At 33.7% G+C, this 20,314-nt stretch overlaps 2 protein-coding genes across 4 annotated transcripts; both read left to right on the top strand.

The window, feature by feature from the left end:
• Positions 1-8,163: 8,163 nt before the first annotated feature.
• LOC7497310 (pentatricopeptide repeat-containing protein At3g49710) lies at positions 8,164-11,130 on the top strand. Its single transcript, XM_002320636.4, has one exon. The coding sequence runs from the start codon at positions 8,466-8,468 to the stop codon at positions 10,626-10,628; it is 2,163 nt and encodes a 720-aa protein (XP_002320672.3). The 5' UTR covers positions 8,164-8,465; the 3' UTR covers positions 10,629-11,130.
• Positions 11,131-12,665: 1,535 nt separating this feature from the next.
• Positions 12,666-16,677, top strand: LOC7488852 (DUF21 domain-containing protein At2g14520). 3 transcript variants are annotated; one of them, XM_024584919.2, is made up of 11 exons: positions 12,666-13,108; positions 13,762-13,838; positions 13,932-14,015; positions 14,355-14,468; positions 14,611-14,697; positions 14,807-14,946; positions 15,035-15,122; positions 15,585-15,658; positions 15,776-15,882; positions 15,972-16,228; positions 16,320-16,677. In XM_024584919.2, exons 1-11 carry the CDS (start codon positions 12,931-12,933, stop codon positions 16,365-16,367), a joined length of 1,254 nt encoding a protein of 417 aa, XP_024440687.1. In that variant the 5' UTR covers positions 12,666-12,930; the 3' UTR covers positions 16,368-16,677. The 3 variants fall into 3 exon arrangements, with proteins under 3 accessions (XP_024440687.1, XP_002320671.1, XP_024440688.1); XM_002320635.4 differs by having other exon boundaries at positions 12,670-13,108; positions 15,776-15,900; XM_024584920.2 differs by having other exon boundaries at positions 13,036-13,104; positions 15,776-15,900.
• The last annotated feature ends 3,637 nt before the right edge of the window (positions 16,678-20,314 follow it).

The following is a 20,314-nucleotide window of genomic DNA, read 5'->3' as shown; positions in this document are numbered from 1 at the left end:
ACTCTTTAACAATCTATACTCCAATTACTAATGTGATTAGTAGAATACCAAATCATTAACTCGCGCTATGCTGCGGCTTTAAATTATATGAGGATTGATCCGATTTAACTCGATTGACTTTATATGTTCAAAATCAACCCATACAACCCGTAAATACATAATTGAACTAAAACAAATTTTACGATGATATTTTTTTTAATATTAAGATAGCAATATATTGGTTTGACTTGGATCAAAAGGTTAACATGTTAAATTTACGATCTACGTTATGAGACTATGATAACTCCACCAAAAACAAATCAAAATAAATTATTAAGTATAATTCTCAATTAATCCATTATTAAAGAATAAAAATAAAATAAAAATTAATTAAAAAACTTAAAAAAATAAATTAAATTAACTTGTAATATTCACAATCAAATATCAAGATAATTCATGAGACCTGGGATACAATAACTTCAATATCAGACTTAGTTTTTTTTTTTTTATTAATAAAGAGAGAGGAAAACGATATAGCAGCGAGCCCCTTGCTATTGATATATATGCACGCAGCCTCGTATGTGTTTTCCATTAATATTTAAACTATACATAGGAGTTGTACATAATAAAACTAGATACAAGAGGACACAAGTACATAAGATATCAACTAATTGTACATTAACATGAGAAAATCTATAAACCATGTTGCAGTGTCGGTTCTGTAACACTTTCACTAGGCTTAGAATTCTGACTCTGACTTAGACTGAGCGTAGGATTCTTACTTGTGCCTAGCGTGGGTTCTGCAGACTCTTTGAGCTGGCGTGCGAGTTCTGCAGACTTCTTATACTGAGGACATGACTTCTCCTTGACAATGTGTAATTTAGAGAAATTTAGAGAAATGAAAATCAACAATTACAATTACAATTACATCAAAGTTGATGATTTAAGTAATTTAGAGAAATGAAAATCAAATCAATTTCAATGTCATTGTCAATTAGAAAATCTTGCCTAATCCAAGTTGATGCAACACAAAATGGTAAATACTTCTTAGGCACCAAGTTATATATATCCATTATCCAAGGCGGAATCATACTCCTTCTAATTCTTTTATATAGTTTTGATAATTACATCAATATTTAAACTAAACTAGCAACTATAATTTGATCAATTTTATCTTATGATTACTTCTAAGATATTAAAGAATTATTTTGATTCAAAAACTTAGATGAATTTTTAAAATTTTCTTAGATATATGAATATTTTATATTATTAAGATTTTTAATTTAATCTAAACTTGTAATTAATATTTTATCATATAAGTTTTAATATTATATTATATTATAAAAAGATCATATTAAAAACTTAAGTCGTTAAATAAATCTTTATAAAGATAACTTGCAGAGTATAAAATATTCAAAATCAAAATCACCAACATAAAATACAACCGAAAAGAATTCCATCAAGGAGTTTAAAATTAATTCAAAATTACAAAGAGCTTGCGTTAAAAAAAAGTTTTTGGTTCAGAGTAAATGGGAAAAAAAAAGAAGAGAGTCAACACACCTGTATTCATATATGCCCTTAATGTGTTATGGTAGATAGTGGAATAAGATGTCAAAACTGTTGAAACTGACAAATATCGACTACTAAACGTGACAGGGCAATAATGTTTCCAGAATAAAGGGTCAAACCAACTTAAATGCTTGATAAATATTGGCCCCCCTCCCCCATTGTTACCATGCAGGTCTCCTCTATAGCTAGAATGATCTGATTGAAGCAATTTATGAACACATAATTATGACAGACACAAGCTTCGCTATGGGACGACAAGCAAAGAATTATGGGGAATCCCAAATAATGAGATGGACATGTACACACCCAGATTGAGATCAGTAAATTACACGGACTGTTTGCGTGTTTAAGTTTATAAGCAATCAAGAACCTGATTCCGGGGCAGGAAATTATTGGTTTGTCGATTGATGAGCTCAAACATGTAAGAATTTGGTATCTTGGAAAGGGTATATCCAAATTAACATTTTGGCCTATCTCAGGATTTTTCTTAGGTCGACAAATGAAACAGGCCCGATAGAGTTATAATCAGCTTAGGCATATTAATTACCACATAATTAATTGAGTGTTTAGAGTTAAGAACAGGAGAGAAAGGGAGATCGAATAATTGAAGTGGCCACGTGGTTTGTAGTAGAAAAAGGGTTATTATCGCATGTGAAACCCTCGTTTAGTTGCCCCCACAGCACAAAGCCCACTAAAACACATAGAGGAAGAGTGCAGGGTTCGGGGACCAATTTGGAGACCATAGTCCCTTGGTGACATCTAACATGATGCTCACGCTAGTCCATTCCTCATAAACTTCCTAGGAGACAATGCACGGTCCCTCTGCTTCCCTCAATTCAACAACGTTGGCCCCCTTCCTAATCCTTTCATGAATGCTCTCTTTGTCTCATTCTCTATCTATCCATCTTAAATTTGCTCTTGTGCAATTTCACAATTTGAGGTCCATTCCCAAGTAAAATTTTGGAGAGGTCAACGAAAACTACACCCACCTGCTATTTTAATGTGAATAAAACACGTAAATTCCAAAGGGCTAATTAAAGTAAATCCCTTTCTTCTTCCCTTATTCCTTATCAAAACAAAATAAGAAACTCTTAATTAGCATTGACTAGAATATTAAAAGTCGTTCATCAAGCAATTCCACGGTTCAAAACTCAAAGTTTGATTTGGGACGCTATGGCAGTTGAATGTCCCACGAATAAGGATACTATCAAGTTGCCACTCTTATAAATGAAGTAAGCGATTAGAATGGTTGAATTTGGCCCAGAAGTGGGAAAAATTATTGGTCAAGAACCTCGCTAGGTGCATGTAGCTAGTAGCATGATAACTAGCTTCTTTTCTGCATGGAAATACGAAGCGCTGGGATGATGAGATAAACCCAACTTCACTTTCTTACGATTTCAATTGCCGACTGGTCCTTATCCTTGTGGCTACTAGTACCCTAGCTTTAATTCATGATGTGGATGTGACGGAAGTATGTGCATAATTAGGCCTCTCTAGGTAATCAAAACTTTGCTGCGTGCAAAATCTTTGTTGTTAAGAAGAACATGATCTTGAACTTCAACTATATATTTAGATAATCATTTTCAACAGATGAAATGTGCAGTAGACGATATATAAGAAAAAACCCTTAATTACTGAGGAATCAGGAACTTTCTGAAAATGATCTTTCGAGTACAATTTGATCCAACTATATATGGTGAGTTTTTGAACTCCTTTACCTCTTAATTATAAAAGAACACCTAACCCCAATGGTACAACAAATATATCAACTTGAGGATATTGAATTGAATGTCATGTGTACGATGTAGCATTATGTGTTCTCCGTTTCTTTCATTGTTTGAGCCTTCCAGTCTATGCATTTGTAGTTTAAGCCTTTATTTTAAATTATTAAAACCGACCAAGTCAAATCAATATAATTTCTCCGTTTCTAGATGTACACCACATCAATATATCCCTTCATTCTACTTCCGGGATCTACTAAATTTAATAGTTTTATTGACAGAAATTTCTATCAATATTTACCCTAATAATTCATCAATTTATATGTTATTGATAGACTGATAAATAGAAATAATTTATTAAAAAAACTCTTGTCAATAATTTATAAATTGATAGTGAGTCCATCGATAATAAATATACCTATGAATTTACAAATGGATAAAGCGTACAAAAAATATACCCTTTTTATTCCGTAAGTAGCTCTATCGGTAAATTTAACTTATCACCGACATGAAAACTATATGTAAATATAACATATCACCGATAAAATAACATCTGTAATTCTGTCGACGAGTTAACAATAACAGTGATATTTGTAGTAATTATTTTCCAATTCTCTCTTGAATATACTGACTGAGTTGTTCCAATCAACTCTTGAACGATCATTTTTAAAGGAATGAATATATGTGTAATAAACTTGCTCACATTGTTTAGCGAAAACAAAAACATTGTTGACGTTGCAGAGTCTAACTTTTGAATTAATTTTGATCGAACCATGATGAGGATCTACTCTAATTCTTTTGTCAGTGGTGTCATGGAAATAACATTTGAATAAAAATACTTTATTTTGCTCGCTATGATGTTGCAATTCAATGACCTCTTCCAACTTTTTATAGTAGTCAATTTCAAACTCATTAGAAGTCGATCCCTTAACACAAACATCACTGTTAAATGTCTTTCTACCTTGTTCATATTCTTCAGTTTAAAACACATGTCCATTGATGAAATACTCGTTATCGGACTTCAACTTTCTTTCAAAACTCAGACTTAGTAAATACAAAGTAACACTAGCATTTCCTCCTAGTTGATAAACCCGGTATATGAAGTACAACCATGAATAGTTAATGAGAAATGTGTAATGAAATTAAGTATCCTAAGAGATAAGATTAATTAAACAGTACTTACATGTGTTCTGAATCACGTGGAAAATTGTTTATCTTGTAATAAAAAATTAAGTATCACCAAAATTATTTTGTTAGTAACTCTGTCGGTCATTCTGTCTGTAAAAATATCGCATCACCATACGATCTGCCTGTTGGAATCTCACTGTAATACCCTCCATAAACCTCTCGATATATACAAAGGAGATTTTTCTGTCGGCATATTTACAGATATACTTTACCGTTGGTAATGCCATATGTAAAAGTTACATGTCATCATACTATTTGCTTCTTTTTTTTTCGCACTGCAAATCCCTCGGTATTTACCAATGAATTTTTCTATTAGTATTTATCGATGGATATAAAAATAAAAATTTTTTCAATAAAAATCATTGCAATATGAATGTTTTTATTTGTATTTCTCAGTTTTCTGGTATTAGCTTCCCCCTCAATATTCTCGCTCTCAGCAAAACCGTAACTTGAACATTACCCCCTCCTCGAACCATAACGACTCTGAACCTTAGACGTGAAAAACTTTATCAGCGTTTCGTTGAGTTCTTAGATGTCTACATACCTAGCAAGCCAAATCGCTTTAAGAGATGTTTTGGATATGGCACAGATTTAATATAATGACCGTTAGCAATCAACTTCTTACAGACCTCAATTTAACATGGATTGGAACCTATAAATTCAAGTAAATATTGCTCGTAACGACAAGAAACGATTGAACGAAGCTAACAGAAGGCTAGCTAGTGAAGGAGAAGATGGTTGACGAAGAAAACAAACATACGAGCTTTTACCAAGAACAGTGGACTGCGAACGAGTCAAATGATGGTAGATTTAATAGCATAGGAGGTGTCACGAAGGATGCGAACACCAGAAATAATGGATTAGGAGTATAATGTAGGTGCAGCAAAACAAAAGTGAAACACCGTGAAGAGGAAAGGTAGGGGTTCCCTCGAACACTAATAAGCTAGCAGAAAACTTAAAAGAAAACGACAAAAAAAATTGTTTATTACTGTGATACCATAACAAAACACAAGAATAAGTGAAAGAGTTTGTCTGTATTGCATATGAAATTAATTGTCTAAACTAGTTGAGAAGGTAAATATGCACTTATAGCAACCAAACCTAAATTAATTGAGAAGGTACGTAAATATACAGTAATAATGGGTATGGCTCACCTATAATTAACACAAAAAATCCTATAATAATGTATGTAAACTATATATAATGTAATATTATCTAAGATAATAAGTCTAGTATTTAGTTTGTTTGGGAAAATTTTGTGATAGGAGGGAAGGGATGCAAAGCTTTTTACCTTCCAAAAAAATAATACAACATTTGAAGATTACAATGATGATAAACAATCAAGGAATTCTTATCCTATTTGAATTAACATGTTGAGTTTAGCATCTAGTTGACCTTCAATTCATTAAATAAATACACGCAATTCGACGTCGAGGAAAGTCTAGTCTGGTTGCTCTCAAAGTCACAGTAGAGATTTATAAACCGAGGACCCATGCTGCAGAGCCAGTACAAGCCTTGCATGTTCATGTCAAACTTGCTGCGACGTTCTGTCTTGGATATATCCAAGGGGGTCATTATGGGGGGTAACAATCAAGCATGGAGAGCATACAAAATCAAACAACAAGTGGTCTCAGTTATAAAAACCTCTTTCCAATTACTTACAAGGACTTCTCCAAATCAAACAGTTCCAACCAAGCCATGCAGCTTCCCATATTGTACCTTCGATGGGCACTCAGTCCAGCCTAGCTTGAAAGTGATTTCGGTTCCTCGTGTATGGCCTACACTCCAGTGATAATTGTTCAATATATGCGTTGCCCTTCAATGTTATTTGCACGCTAATCGTGTATGTATTGTTACACCTTGGATACCGACTCTTGTTTCCAGACTCTTCTTTAAATACGTACGGGTTTAGTATTGTGGTATAAAATATTTTTTAAGAGTATTTTTTATTTAAAATACATCAAAATAATTATTCAATTATATAAAAATATTAAAAAAAAGAGACACGTCTTCTTTATCCCAATTATTTTTGTTTTTTTATCTTAAAACGGAATATTACTTTTTTTTTCATTATTAAAGGAATCCGATCTCGATATTTTTTTTGAAAAATCAGAAAAACTATTGCTAGGTTGGGTGAGTTACAGATCATTTCATAAAAAATATATAAATATAAGTATCTGAAGTGGTGGGGGTTCAGGATTGAGACCCAACTAGGATTAACGGTGAGTGTAGAGATTGAAGGCCCATTGAGTCAATCAATGGACCCAGGGCTAGTTGGAGTGCCGAGAACATGTGTCCGTTGGGTTACTTCTGACAGCTAAAGTCTTGGCCCGGTGACTCTGTAAGTTAACATAGATTTCAACACTTTTTTGTCATTTTGAATACTGAATCGAAGTGAAATGGGCAGATATGCAGATCACTCTTTCATAGAGCCCTTAAATCCATTAAGAAATGGACCCATTGTGCATATATTACCCAACAGACTTAGACATTAGCATAAGTTCTGTCTTGCTTCCACAGGGTGCATGTTACAGGTTTAATCCTGTCACTTGCTCTTGTTGGAATTAAGTTAAATAATCTGTTAAGTAAGATTTTAATATATAATTTATATTATTTAACTCGTATATGTTTACATTATATTATATTTAATTTTTATCAAATAAATAGGATGATGAGATTCAAATTGATAACCGTTTGGTTATTAAAGTTCTGATATCATATTAAAAAACCATCTCAACTCAAAAATTTAAGTTGTTAGATAAGATTTTAAGATATGATTTATATTATATTTTAATAAAATATTTTTATTGGGTTTTAACTTTTATAGCTCCATCGCCAATAATTGCCTTTGCAATTCCAATCCTTCAAAATCTTAGCTAAATGAAGAGACGGACTGTTTGGAAATACATTGTTGCAGCGTTTTCAAACAGACACTGCTAAAAATGATATGTATATTTCTTCTAAATAGTATAGTCATCATTGAAACATGTAATCTCCACTGTGTACTTTAGTCTACCAATAAAGAAAATGAAGATCAATCCATATATTTTTATTGAGTGAGTTTCTTTTGAGACTAAAATATGAAAATAGCCTTAGTAACTTTTAAATTCCTTGTAATATGTTATATTTTTGTATGCTTCTGATAACAGCGAAGATAAATAGCTTATAAGATGTGTCAGGGAACTAATAGATTTGACAGTTTGGAACTTGAGCGGGTGAAAAAAGACAATTTATATTAAATTATTCAATATAACCTTAAGGGATTAGGTCGTTTAATCCAATATAATTAAAAATATATGGGATACAATGAAACATAAATAAAATAAAATAATCTACATTTTTATGGTAGCATTTGATTATTGTTTTAGGATAAAAATGACAAAAACAGTAAAAAATGTTTGGTTAATAAAATAAAAATAGAGATAGAAAATAAACATGTCTCTTGAATATTTTTTCAGTAAATTTTTATATTTTTAAAATAAAAAATATATTTCCTCTACCGCTGCCACATACAAACATTACCTGATACTTACATTATAACAACTATCAAAATACATGTGGGCTCATGGGAACATCCTGTCCAAGTGGAAAATGTTGGATTTGGATTAAGATTGATCCGTTCATGATGGGTAGGCCTGATCCAAGGTCCATGAAGCCTGATATAAGAAAGGAGTTATAACTCATAACTCCATGCAAGTGTATCAATGCAACTTAACGTTAGTTTTTGTTGGAAAAAACTGGAATAAAAGAAAGTTACAAAACTTTCAACAAATCCTTTTGGTAATCTCCTAGACATTTTTAATAGCAATTGAGCTGTGAAATTCTGTGTTGTCCTCGTGACCAAGCATTGACCATATGTTCTTGTGCAATAATAAGATTTTGAGAAAATGACTGGAATCACAGATAACAACAACCCGCAGCCCGAGTTAGTGCTCGAGTTATGGAAGGGCGTTAAACCATTGAGGAAGGGGCAATTGTCCAGAGCTTTTGAGAAGTTTTAGACTTCAGATGACCCAATTCTCATGGACCCTGCAAAGCTTTCGCCAAATCTTGAAATCATGCATAGCCAACAAAGACCTCTTAACAGGAAAATCCCTCCATACTATCTACCTCAAATCTCTAATACCTTCCTCAACCTATCTCTCCAACCACTTCATCCTCCTTTACTCCAAATGCAACCTCCTAACCACTGCTCACCATGCTTTTAACCAAACCCATGAACCAAATGTTTTTTCTTTTAATGCTCTCATTGCTGCTTATGCTAAAGAATCACTCATTCATGTTGCACACCACTTGTTTGATCAAATACCCCAACCAGACCTTGTTTCTTTTAACACACTCATTAATGCTTACGCGGATCGTGGGGATACTTTATCTGCGTTAAGTTTGTTTGGGGAAATGAGAGAGATGGGTCTTGTCATGGATGGATTCACTTTTTCTGGAGTGATCACTGCTTGCTGCAATCATGTTGGTTTGATTAGACAGTTGCATTCTCTGGCCTTTTCGTCCGGTTTCGATTCCTATGTTTCGGTGAAAAATTCTCTGCTTACTTATTATAGTAAAAATGGGATTTTGGAGGAGGCAGAAATGGTGTTTAATGGGATGGGAGAGGAAGTTAGAGATGAGGTTTCTTGGAACTCTATGATTGTGGCATATGGGCAGCATAAAAGGGGGCTTAAAGCTTTAGCATTGTATCGAGATATGGTTCATAGGGGTTTTGAAATTGATATGTTTACTCTAGCGAGTGTCTTAACGACTTTTTCATGTGTGGAGGATTTGTCCGGGGGGCTTCAGTTCCATGCTAAGGCGATCAAAACTGGGTTTAATAAAAATCGTCACGTAGGAAGCGGTTTGATTGACATGTATGCAAAGTGTGGAGCTGGCATGTCAGAATCAAGGAAAGTATTTGAAGAGATTTGTGGATCAGACTTGGTTGTTTGGAATACAATGATTTCTGGATATTCACAGAATAAGGAGCTATCTGTGGAGGCTCTTGAATGTTTTAGACAGATGCAGCGTGCAGGTTATTGGCCAGATGATTGTAGCTTTGTGTGTGCAATTAGCGCGTGCTCTAATTTATCATCTCCTTCTCAGGGAAAACAGTTCCATGCATTGGCAATGAAATCTGAGATCCCTTCAAATCAAATTTCAGTAAATAATGCACTTGTGACAATGTATTCAAAGTGCGGAAACCTTCAAGATGCAAGAAAATTATTTCAGAGGATGCCCCAACATAACACTGTGACATTAAATTCCATTATTGCAGGCTATGCTCAACATGGAATTGGAACTGAATCACTAAACCTTTTCGAACAGATGCTTGCAGCTAGTATTGCCCCTACAAGTATAACCTTGGTTTCTATCCTTTCTGCTTGTGCACACACTGGAAGAGTTGAGGAGGGCAAGAAGTATTTTAATATGATGAAAGATATATTTGGGATCGAACCTGAAGCAGAACATTATTCATGCATGATTGATCTTTTGGGTCGAGCTGGCAAGTTGAGTGAAGCTGAGAGGCTGATTGACACCATGCCCTTTAGCCCTGGATCTGCAGCTTGGGCTGCACTACTTGGTGCTTGTAGGAAATATGGAAATATGGAGCTAGCTGAGAAGGCAGCAAACCAGTTTTTGCAGCTGGAACCTACAAATGCTGTACCCTATATCATGCTTGCAAGTATGTATTCCGCTGCCAGAAAATGGGAAGAGGCAGCAAGAATTAGAAAGCTTATGCGAGATCGAGGCATAAGGAAGAAACCAGGCTGTAGTTGGATTGAATTAAACAAAAGGGTGCATGTGTTTGTGGCTGAAGATAATTCGCATCCAAGGATAAAGGAAATTCACATGTACTTGGATGAGATGTTTGTCAAGATGAAGAGAGCTGGGTATGTGCCAGATGTGAGATGGGCTTTTGTTAAAGACGATGAAACAGGGGAACAAGAGAAAGAGATTATGTTAGCGCATCATAGCGAGAAGCTAGCAGTTGCATTCGGACTTCTTTTTACAAAACATGGGGAGCCTTTACTTGTGGTGAAAAACCTGAGGATATGTGGGGATTGCCACAATGCAATCAAATTTATGTCGGCTATTGCTCGTCGAAAAATTACTGTAAGGGATGCCTATAGATTTCATTGCTTTGAGGATGGGCGGTGCTCTTGTGGGGATTATTGGTGATAATAGTTAGCTGAACTTTCAGTTCTTTCACTTCAAGGAAGATCAGCAGCTAGTAATATTATCACCTTAGTGGGCACAGCATCAACTAACAACCTCAACTCAAAAACTCAACAACAATTTTGGAGTTATGTTAAAGATACATAAATTTTCCATCATATAGGAATAGATCAGATTCGTAAAAATACAACCATTTCTTTCATTGTGTTCAAAGTGTGCATTAGAATTGATTAGAATAGTAGATAACCAAAGATTCCAAACTCTCTGTTAGAGCTATTATTCTCATGTGGCTTGTCAGCATTTCAACAGCTCTCTCTTTAATTCATGACAACAGATTTAACTGCGTTTCCTACTTGCCTTGTTCTCGTAAGATAGTGGAGCACTGAGCAGTCGACAGCAGGAATCTGAATCTCTTCCTCGCACACACCACTTTGATACTATTATGTTGGCAAGAATGTGTGGTGATGCTATATTTGCAGAGGCCAGACCTTTTTTTTCTTGTGTACATCTTTCCCTCTTCTCTCAATAAAGATAGTGTCAAATTCCCCCCCCCCCCCCCCCCTGAAACGTTATATGTTTTTTCAGTTTTCAGAAGTCAGCAGCAGCTTGCTTGAAATATATTATCCAATGGTGAAAAACATTGAAAAACCTTGTAAATAATCATCTCAATCTAAAATTTTAAATTAAAAATAACTAAAATTATTAGATAAAATCTCAAAATATAATTTATATTATTCTCTAATGCATTCACTTAACCGAATCTTTTGAGCTTGAAACTGGTATATATCTATACTATTTTGTACTTTATTTTTATAGGGATAATAAGATTTGAATTTATGATCTCTTAATTATTAAGACTCTGTTATTATGTTAAAAAATCATCTCAATTCAATATTTTAATTTTAAAAATTTTAAAATATAATTTCTATTATTTTTAATATATCTCTCTTCTCTTTTCTTTTATTGGTTAATTTTTGTTTTCGCATCCAGTAAAAATAGTAAACGAAGGCAAGCACACAGGATACGATGCTTACATTAATTTATCATTTATTTTTCTTTTATATAAAAATATAAACTAAATATATATTTTGATGCCTAATATATAAAAACATCAAAACTCAATTCTGAACAAACAAAAAAGTATATTTAACTATAATTTTGAGTAGAATACAGGAATACTTGCAAAATTCCCTTTATAGAAGGAAATTATTTTATTTTTGTTGAACCCGGCGTTTAAACGATCACGGAGAAAATGATTTATAAAATAGTGTTGCTCCATTTTTTTAAGATGAATTATTTAAAAAACAAATATTGATCCTACGATTTTTAACTAAGGGGATTATTTACATGACTAGAAAAAACCAGTCATCGAAGTTACTATTTCTACTCCATGAAAATTTATCATACAGTCTGGTCTAATTAACTACGGTTTTCTTAATTATTGGATTTTTTTTTCTAACTAGTTTTCAATAAGATGATCAAAAAAACTTAAAAAAAAAAGATTATTTTTTATTAAAAGCATGTTAGATAGTGTAGTAGATATTGTTTTTTAAAGTGTTTTTTGTTTGGAAATATATTAAAATAATATTTTTTTTTAATTTTTAAAATTTATTTGTGATATGAGTAAATCAAAACAATTCAAAAATTAAAAATATAATTAAAAATTAAAAAAATTAAAAATTTTCAAACAATACCAAAGAAAACCTAAAAATCCGTTTGTTCTTCCGGCCAATTACACAGAATCAACATTGGGAAACTTAACTAGGCAGGACAAACTACAAAGATGTTGATTATTGGACCTTTTCCAATTTTTTGGAAAGGCAAGCTTGATTGTATGGCCCAGAAAAACAAGCATAGGCTTGGCCCTCTATCCAAGACTCTTATTTGGCATTTTTCTTTTTGCCTTTTCTCTCTCTTTTTTTATTTTTAAATTTTTTCCCTGATTTTTTTGGGGGCAAATATTGGATGATGACGGTCCATATCAAGGCCCCAACATTCAACAGCCAGCTAGCTCTTACTCCTTTTCCCTTCACTTTCTTTTCACACTAATTTATTGATAATTTGTTCATAGAAAAGCAATTATTTAGTTACAGAGAGGCAATGTTCCAATGTTCCCGATATTTCAACTTGGAGTTCCACTAAGCTTCAGAATCTGATTTTATTCTAGTCTTCTCCGAGAAGTAGCTCAACCTTTTTTCACAAATCACCTCGTCATAAATTGGTACACATGTGGATACTCATATACTAATACTAACCAAAGAGGAGTGTGCAAATAATAAAAGAAAGGAGAGAAATTTGAAATCGAATGGGGTTTGAGTATAGATGCTGTGGAGCTGGGTTCTGGAGTCGGGTCGCAGTTGTGGCTTTTCTAGTATTGTTTGCTGGGATGATGTCTGGACTTACGTTAGGACTCATGTCTATGAGCCTTGTTGATCTTGAGGTTCTCGCCAAGTCTGGAACGCCTAATGATCGTAAACATGCAAGTAATTATATATATTTTTTTTGTTTCATATGATTGTATAGTGATTAATTTACTTACAATTAATTTATTTATTTTAATGCTTAGCTTGTTCTATGCATTGTGACTGTTGCATCTCTTTAAGGACAAAGGGTAGGAATAATTACATTAAAAGAAGGAAAGTCTTAGTTCTTCAGTCCATTCATTGTAGATTTAGTTTTTCAACTCCTGCCTGTCTTTCAGAGCTGCGAGAGTTCGTGTCTGAAGAGCATCTCGGTTCGAGTTCGAGTGCAGCATAACATTTTTTTAATTATCTATTTTTAAGATAAATAAATCTTAATTTCCTTATCAAGGTTATTATTAGCTAGATTGATTAGCTTTTAGGGAAAGCTTTTGAGTTTTATACTACAATGATTCATTTTGGCTAGCTCCAAATAAGACTAGATCCATCCTCACATTTGGATATATTTCTGTAACAGTGAAGAAATTGAAGAGTGCTCCTGTTTAAGATAAAAAAAGATAGCAACTAGAAAGATCACATTAAACAGATATTTGTGTGATACTTTTTTGTTTGGTTAATCGATATCCATTATGGAAGTTATTGCTTGATTGTAAATTTTCATAGAGAAACTGAGCTCAAAAGCATACAATTGTTTGCTGCTGATTTTTCTGTAACAGTAAAAATATTGCCGGTTGTTAAGAGACAGCATCTGTTGCTTTGTACCTTACTAATCTGCAATGCTGCTGCAATGGAGGTAATGATCAACAACAGTGCTGTCAAACACTAATTTCTTTAAACATCCTGCATGGTCAAAGTTATATGATCTCTTAACCGGTTGGTCTTGCAGGCACTCCCTGTATTTTTGGATAGTTTGGTATCAGCTTGGGGTGCCATTCTTATCTCAGTGACCTTGATACTGTTCTTTGGTGAGGTTAGTTTCGTATCTTGGCCCTAACTAGGTTTTGTGTGCGTGTGTCTGATCTCCAACAATCACACCAGAATCTTGAGTCTGTATAGATGGATATACTGCAGTCAATTTGTGGCTATATTATTGAGAATTTTGAGCCACACGGGACCTTGCTTCAAAGTGTAGCTGAGACCACCCTTGGAGATCTCACAGAGTTGATAGCTTTATTGCTTTAGATACAACCATATATTTCAATTGGTGTTCTTGAAGGAAATGGCAGCCAAGGCTAAACTATATAGCTTCCATGCACAGAAATCATTTGTAACCCTTCTTATGTAAACTTTCTCTTATTTTTATACACAGATTATACCCCAAGCTATTTGTTCTCGCTATGGTTTGGCAATCGGTGCAGCGTTGGCTCCAGTTGTCCAAGTTCTCGTCATGATTTGCTTTCCTATTGCATATCCAATAAGCAAGGTGAAAATTGTAGACTTTCCAAGAAAATTATTTTCTTTCTTACCTTGGTACTCAACCTTCTAAACTAGAAACGAGAGAGTTCACTTCATATAAGGTTTGATTGCATGAGGGTCCTCACTCACTTCTGTGAATATTTCTCCAGCTACTGGACTATTTTCTCGGGAAAGGAGACATGTCTCTTTTCCGCCGATCTGAGCTGGAGACGCTTGTTGACTTTCATGGCAATGAGGTATGTATAATCATGTTCATCAACATCAAAGTATTCCTTTTTCTCGATATCTTCAGAAGAAATCATGGAAAAAGTATTCCTATCCATTCTTCTTGCTGATGATATGCAGGCTGGGAAAGGAGGAGAGCTAACTCGCGACGAAACAACGATCATTGCAGGGGCGCTTCAACTCACAGGGAAAACCGCAAGGGATGCAATGACTCCCATATCAGAAACCTTTTCTGTTGATATAAATGCTAAATTTGATAGGTATGATGAATTTTTGTAAAACTAAAGCATTATGAAGAATTGGTTTCTTGCCAACGACATGTGATTTTATTGAAGCGTTAACGTGCAGGGCTCTGATGAGGTTAATTTTGGAGCAGGGGCATAGCAGAGTGCCAGTCTATAATGAGCAACCAAGAAACATTATTGGACTTGTATTGGTAATTTCTTCATAAGTTAATTTGGCATAATTTCTTGAGAGTACTAGTGCATCATCTTCATACTAACTAGTAGTTAGGCTACAGTTTATTAGTGAATTCCTGTCTTTTCAAATCGAAATGTTCCAGTTTTTATTTTTTCTATCTCGAGACAACAACCAAACACTACCTTAGTGTCTGCTACCTAAAGCTAATTATGTGATTTTTGCATGTACAATATCTATGTGCTATAAATATATACACATCTCAACATCATACATGCATTATTTACTTAGCCTACTTCATTTTGCATGTCTTAATCAGCAGAGCCCTTAACATGCATTTTCTTGGATGCATTATTGGTTATATTATGGCACAATTTTGCCAAAAAAACTAAGGTCGTCTAGGCATTAGAATTCGAAGCTCTCAGTAGTTCTTTGTTTTCGTTGTGCAACTCATAATTCACTCTTTCTAAACAAATGGTAGGTAAAAAACTTATTAACTGTCCATCCAGAAGATGAGGTTCCTGTGAAGAATGTCACTATTCGCAAAATCCCCAGGTAGTCCATTCTTCCTATACCGAAAGCTCTGTTACAGGTGGTTCAAAAGAATTATTCAATATATCAAAGGTACACGATATGAAGAAACTAATGTTGTTAATATGTTTTATGTGCCAGGGTTTCAGAGTCAATGCCTCTATATGACATACTAAATGAGTTTCAGAAAGGTCATAGCCATATGGCTGTGGTCATAAGAGAGGGCAGTGACGCTAAGCAATTAGCTGGTGAAAATGCAACTCATGGTAGACACTGACTTGTTAGCTTGCTATTCTTTTGTTTCTATTCCCTAACAAATGCATCATGTATAATACAGTGAGAGACGTGAGGGTCGACATTGATGGTGAAAGGCACCCACCGAAGATATGTTTGAAGAACAAAGGGATCAAGAAATCGAAGAGTAGTTTGTCTAGTGAAGAAAAGTTCGAGAGGGAAGCCTACAAGAGCAAGAGATGGTCAAATGGAGTCCACTCTGAAGTCCTGCACATTGATGACAACCCGCTCCCGGTGCTTACCCAAAGGGAGGCTGTTGGCATAATAACACTCGAAGATGTCATTGAAGAGATACTACAAGTACGTGATTTTGTTGTTTTCTTCTTGCCTGCCGACTTAATTTTCAGTTCATTCAAAGATTTATAACCCTGCTAATCTTTTCTGCACGCAGGAGGAGATTTTTGACGAGACAGATTATCGTTACGAGTGCCATCATTGACTTGAAAACCTTCCATGACCACGCACGCACCCTGTTGTGATGGTGCATCAAATCAAAGAGGACTAGTGAGTTCGATACTGGGACTTTGCAGGAGAGCTTGTTAACAGAACTAAGAGGTGGTAGCTTCTCCAAATCTATAACAAAATTAAGAGGGAGATTAAATTTTTTAATATAGTATTAGAATTTTAATGAATAAATAATTATAAGTTTGAATTTTATTATTTTTATTTATTTTATAAAAAATAAATATAAGATAGAATGAGTTTTTTTATCGATAAAAATAAATTATACTATATGCATTGCATCAAAATGTGCCTTCCTTGAAATTCTCGAATGGGTTCTAGTCGAACAGATTCATTCATAAACTTAATGATCTGAGAAATTGGACAAATCCGATGAAATCGGTGAAAATTCATTCAATTAGAATTTAAGGGCAGGCAATTATATATGCTTTCTGATTATGTGATCATACAATATTTTTCAAAATCATTGATTATGAGGGCATGCCACCTTAATTAGGTCGTCACGTGTCACCAAATAAATTACAGGCACGTCATCATCCAACACATTAACTTAATGCTAGGTACCATGTTAGAAAGAAAAATAAAAAATCAGTAACTTAAATAAGTAAAATTAAAGGTAATGTACTTAAACAAAAAAAAAAGTAAAAGATCGATGACCAAAAATACAACTTCCTCTTTTGAATTTTGACCTAATAATCAGCAATTTATTTATTTTAATTGTTTTTTGTTTTTGTTTTTAACAATTTAACATGATCTCGGGGCCAGGGATGGATGGGCCCAAGCATAATGACATGCATTCCATTTTTTAAGAACCCATTAATGTGAGGGACTGGAAGCAAATTTGACCATCTTAACTTTCGGTGTGAGTTTGACTACTTGCAATCACAGCCATTGAGTTCTATCACTAATCAACTCTGATGGGACAGAGAATATTTGTGGGCCTACGGTGGTTAAGCTTGGCGTGCTCGGCTGGTAGCCGTGCCTCGCGTAGACAAATTTCATGTCTTGCTAAAGTTGCAATATCTTTGTCTAATTCTCTTGTGCTCGGCATGTTTAATATTCTCCCTCCTACAATTTTGGAACTGGATCTTGATTTCTCCTGCTCCTCTTTCTTCTTTTCTGCCAAGTTATGGGTTTTGATGAGAGAAAAACTATATAAGCAATGTCTATAGCTAGTGTTTGATTATTTTTTAATAAATAAAGTTCAAATTTTTTAAAAATAATAAAATTCATTTCTATATTTATTTTTTTCTGTTCTAAAACACTAATTAAGCACAATCTTTTAACTAGTCAATCATTGTTAAACAGCATATATATTTTTGTTGATACTTGATAATATAATATCAAGCAAAGCCCTAGAGATCAGTCACCAGCTTTCTAGAAAGAACAAGTCACTTGTACTAATCATAGCACCCGCATTATCTCAAATTCTAAGCATTAATTTGAACCTAGACTAATCAACATTAGACACGCCAAAACATATTCAAAGTTCAAACCACCTTCCCAAAGCCTACAAATCAGGAGTGATAGAATTGAACAACATTGGACACATTGCTCCCTTCATCCTCGAAAATCCCAGTCCAGGTGCTATCAAAGCAGAAATTGTTGCGTGAGTTCTGAAAATGGACGGGCCAAATCCACCACACCAGGCTGTGGCATTTTCGGAAAAGATACCGGCTCACAACCCATTGTTTGAAGCATTTAGACTATGTACAGTTCAAATTATGATTTACTCGAGAAAAATAATGTTTATAATATTTTTTTTAATTTAAATACAGTTTAAAATGTTGTATTATTATTATGTAAGCAAACGGTTGCCAAGTTATTTGCAAGTACAACCGGTTCTCAAACTTGTTTTATATGTGATTTTTAATATCAATATTTATATGTGATTTTTGGTTATTCCATCCAATCCATGAAAATAACCATCAAGTTTCTTATAAAGTATAATTCTAACATAAAATCACAATAAATTTCTTTCAATTTTCCTTTTGTACAAGCTAGTAGAACAAGGTGAAACTTATTTTAATTGGACACTAAAACTGTTCTTTATGGCATAATATAACATAATTTAGCGAATAAAAACACTTAGTAAACACAATCAAATTGGACAACATCTCTTAACTTGCTATTTATTATTAGTGAGGATGATATTGTTTAATATTTGGTTAATTTATAGAAATAATTATATAAAAAGGTTTGGGATTCATAATATGTGAAGGGTGGTTTTGCCATTATCTACAAATAGCGAAGAAGTCAATTTGAGACGAGGGGCGGCACGCCACCGCATGCAAAGCTCCAAGTAAAAACGAAATCCACTAGCATCTCACAGATTTCTTTAATCAAGATATTAAAGCTATCCTATCCATGGCTAGAAGCCTAGGCCGCTTGCCTATGGGGGGGGGGGGGGGGGAACAATAAAAAAAATCCTTGGTGCCTGGAAAACAGTTAATCATAACTTAATCCCTTTAAAGCTTAATGTAATGATATTAATTAAGTGGTTCAAGCTTTCCATCTCATGGTTTTCAAAATCTTTACAAAACCCAACAAGAGGATTAATTATTTAGTTCTTATAAACAACAAGGACTAAGTCATAATTTAACTCCTCGAAAACACCAAGTGACGAACCCACGTTAGCATAATGAATAAACGCACAACTTGTATGTATATAAACCACCAAATCTCCTGCATGATTCCGGTGACCGTTTCTCGATAAAGCTCAGGTTATGAGTTCCTGTGTTAACTTTGATTGATTTTTTTAAAAAAAATCTAAAAAAAAGTGATCAATATCATTTTTGGGTGGATCTAATTGTCAGGCCATGTTTAATTACTGGGTCTTAATTATTCTTTTCACTTTTTCTTTTTTAAATATCTTAATTCTTTTCACTGTTTTTGAATCACACTAGAGGAGAAAAACAATTCGAAGTAAAGCACAAGTCATGGATTGTTTTGAAAAAAAAAAAAAAAACAACCTCGATTTAAAAAAAAATTAAAAATCAAATGTTGACCAAATCAACTTCTATCATATTTAATTTCAAATCAAGCTGCCTAGTGTTTTCATGTAAGTTATATGTCTTATAATATTATAAAATGATATATTTTTTACTTCAACCCATCAAAACTATTTAAAAACACCTAAACAACATTACTACTTTTTCAAGCAAAAGATTAATTTAAAAAGCATTTTAAAAAATAAGTTATAACATAAAAACAAACACTTACTATAGTCATAATTTAACTCCCAGAAATTATAAATCAAGTGACAAACCCACGTAGCCATAATGAATAAAACCCACTTCATCAACATGTGAACTGCAAACTAGTTCCTCTCTCTCTCTCTCTCTCTATATATATATATATATATATAACAAATCTCACATTTTCCTCTAAGTTTTGTTCACCGTTTGTGAATCTGCTATACGAGGAGAAAAACAATCCAAAGTAAAGGAATGATGACCAACAAAATGATAAGAACGTTGGAGTAAGAAGAAAGCGAAGCGAAGCCCATCAAAGTTAATAATAATAATAATAATAAATTTAGATAATTAAACCAGACAATCTGCAATCCATGTGGAGGTGCTGGTCTCCCTGCTAGTTCACAATCACAAAGCACTAAAACTCAGAAAAAGAAGTAGGTAAAAGAGCATTTTTAATGAATGCAGAGCCTAGCCCAGTAGCCCCAAGTCTCTGCAGCAGACACTAAAAAGTTGTCCACTACTGCCTTCTTTTTCTGCATATTTTGGCCACTGCTGACAAAATTCCAAGGTGCACCACACACCCACCCATATGATGATATATAGATTACTACTACATCACATTGATAATTACATTTCCATATTCAGATTAAAGTTGCGTTTATTTTTGTGGTTTATGTTTTGTCCGTATTGAAGACTTTTTTAAAAAAGATTTTAAATAAAAAAAAAT

This window comes from Populus trichocarpa, chromosome 14 (assembly GCF_000002775.5).
Source record: "Populus trichocarpa isolate Nisqually-1 chromosome 14, P.trichocarpa_v4.1, whole genome shotgun sequence".
Classification (NCBI taxonomy): Eukaryota; Viridiplantae; Streptophyta; class Magnoliopsida; order Malpighiales; family Salicaceae; genus Populus; species Populus trichocarpa.
This window is presented reverse-complemented; position numbering and strand designations above follow the sequence as displayed.

Coding starts and splice junctions, on each gene's coding strand:
- LOC7497310 (XM_002320636.4), top strand. CDS start 8,466: ATGACCCAATTCTCATGGACCCTGCAAAGCTTTCGCCAAATCTTGAAA.
- LOC7488852 (XM_002320635.4), top strand. CDS start 12,931: ATGGGGTTTGAGTATAGATGCTGTGGAGCTGGGTTCTGGAGTCGGGTC. Junction 13,109..13,761: donor TAATGATCGTAAACATGCAA/GTAATTATATAT, acceptor TTTCTGTAACAG/TAAAAATATTGCCGGTTGTT. Junction 15,901..15,971: donor TGGTGAAAATGCAACTCATG/GTAGACACTGAC, acceptor TGTATAATACAG/TGAGAGACGTGAGGGTCGAC.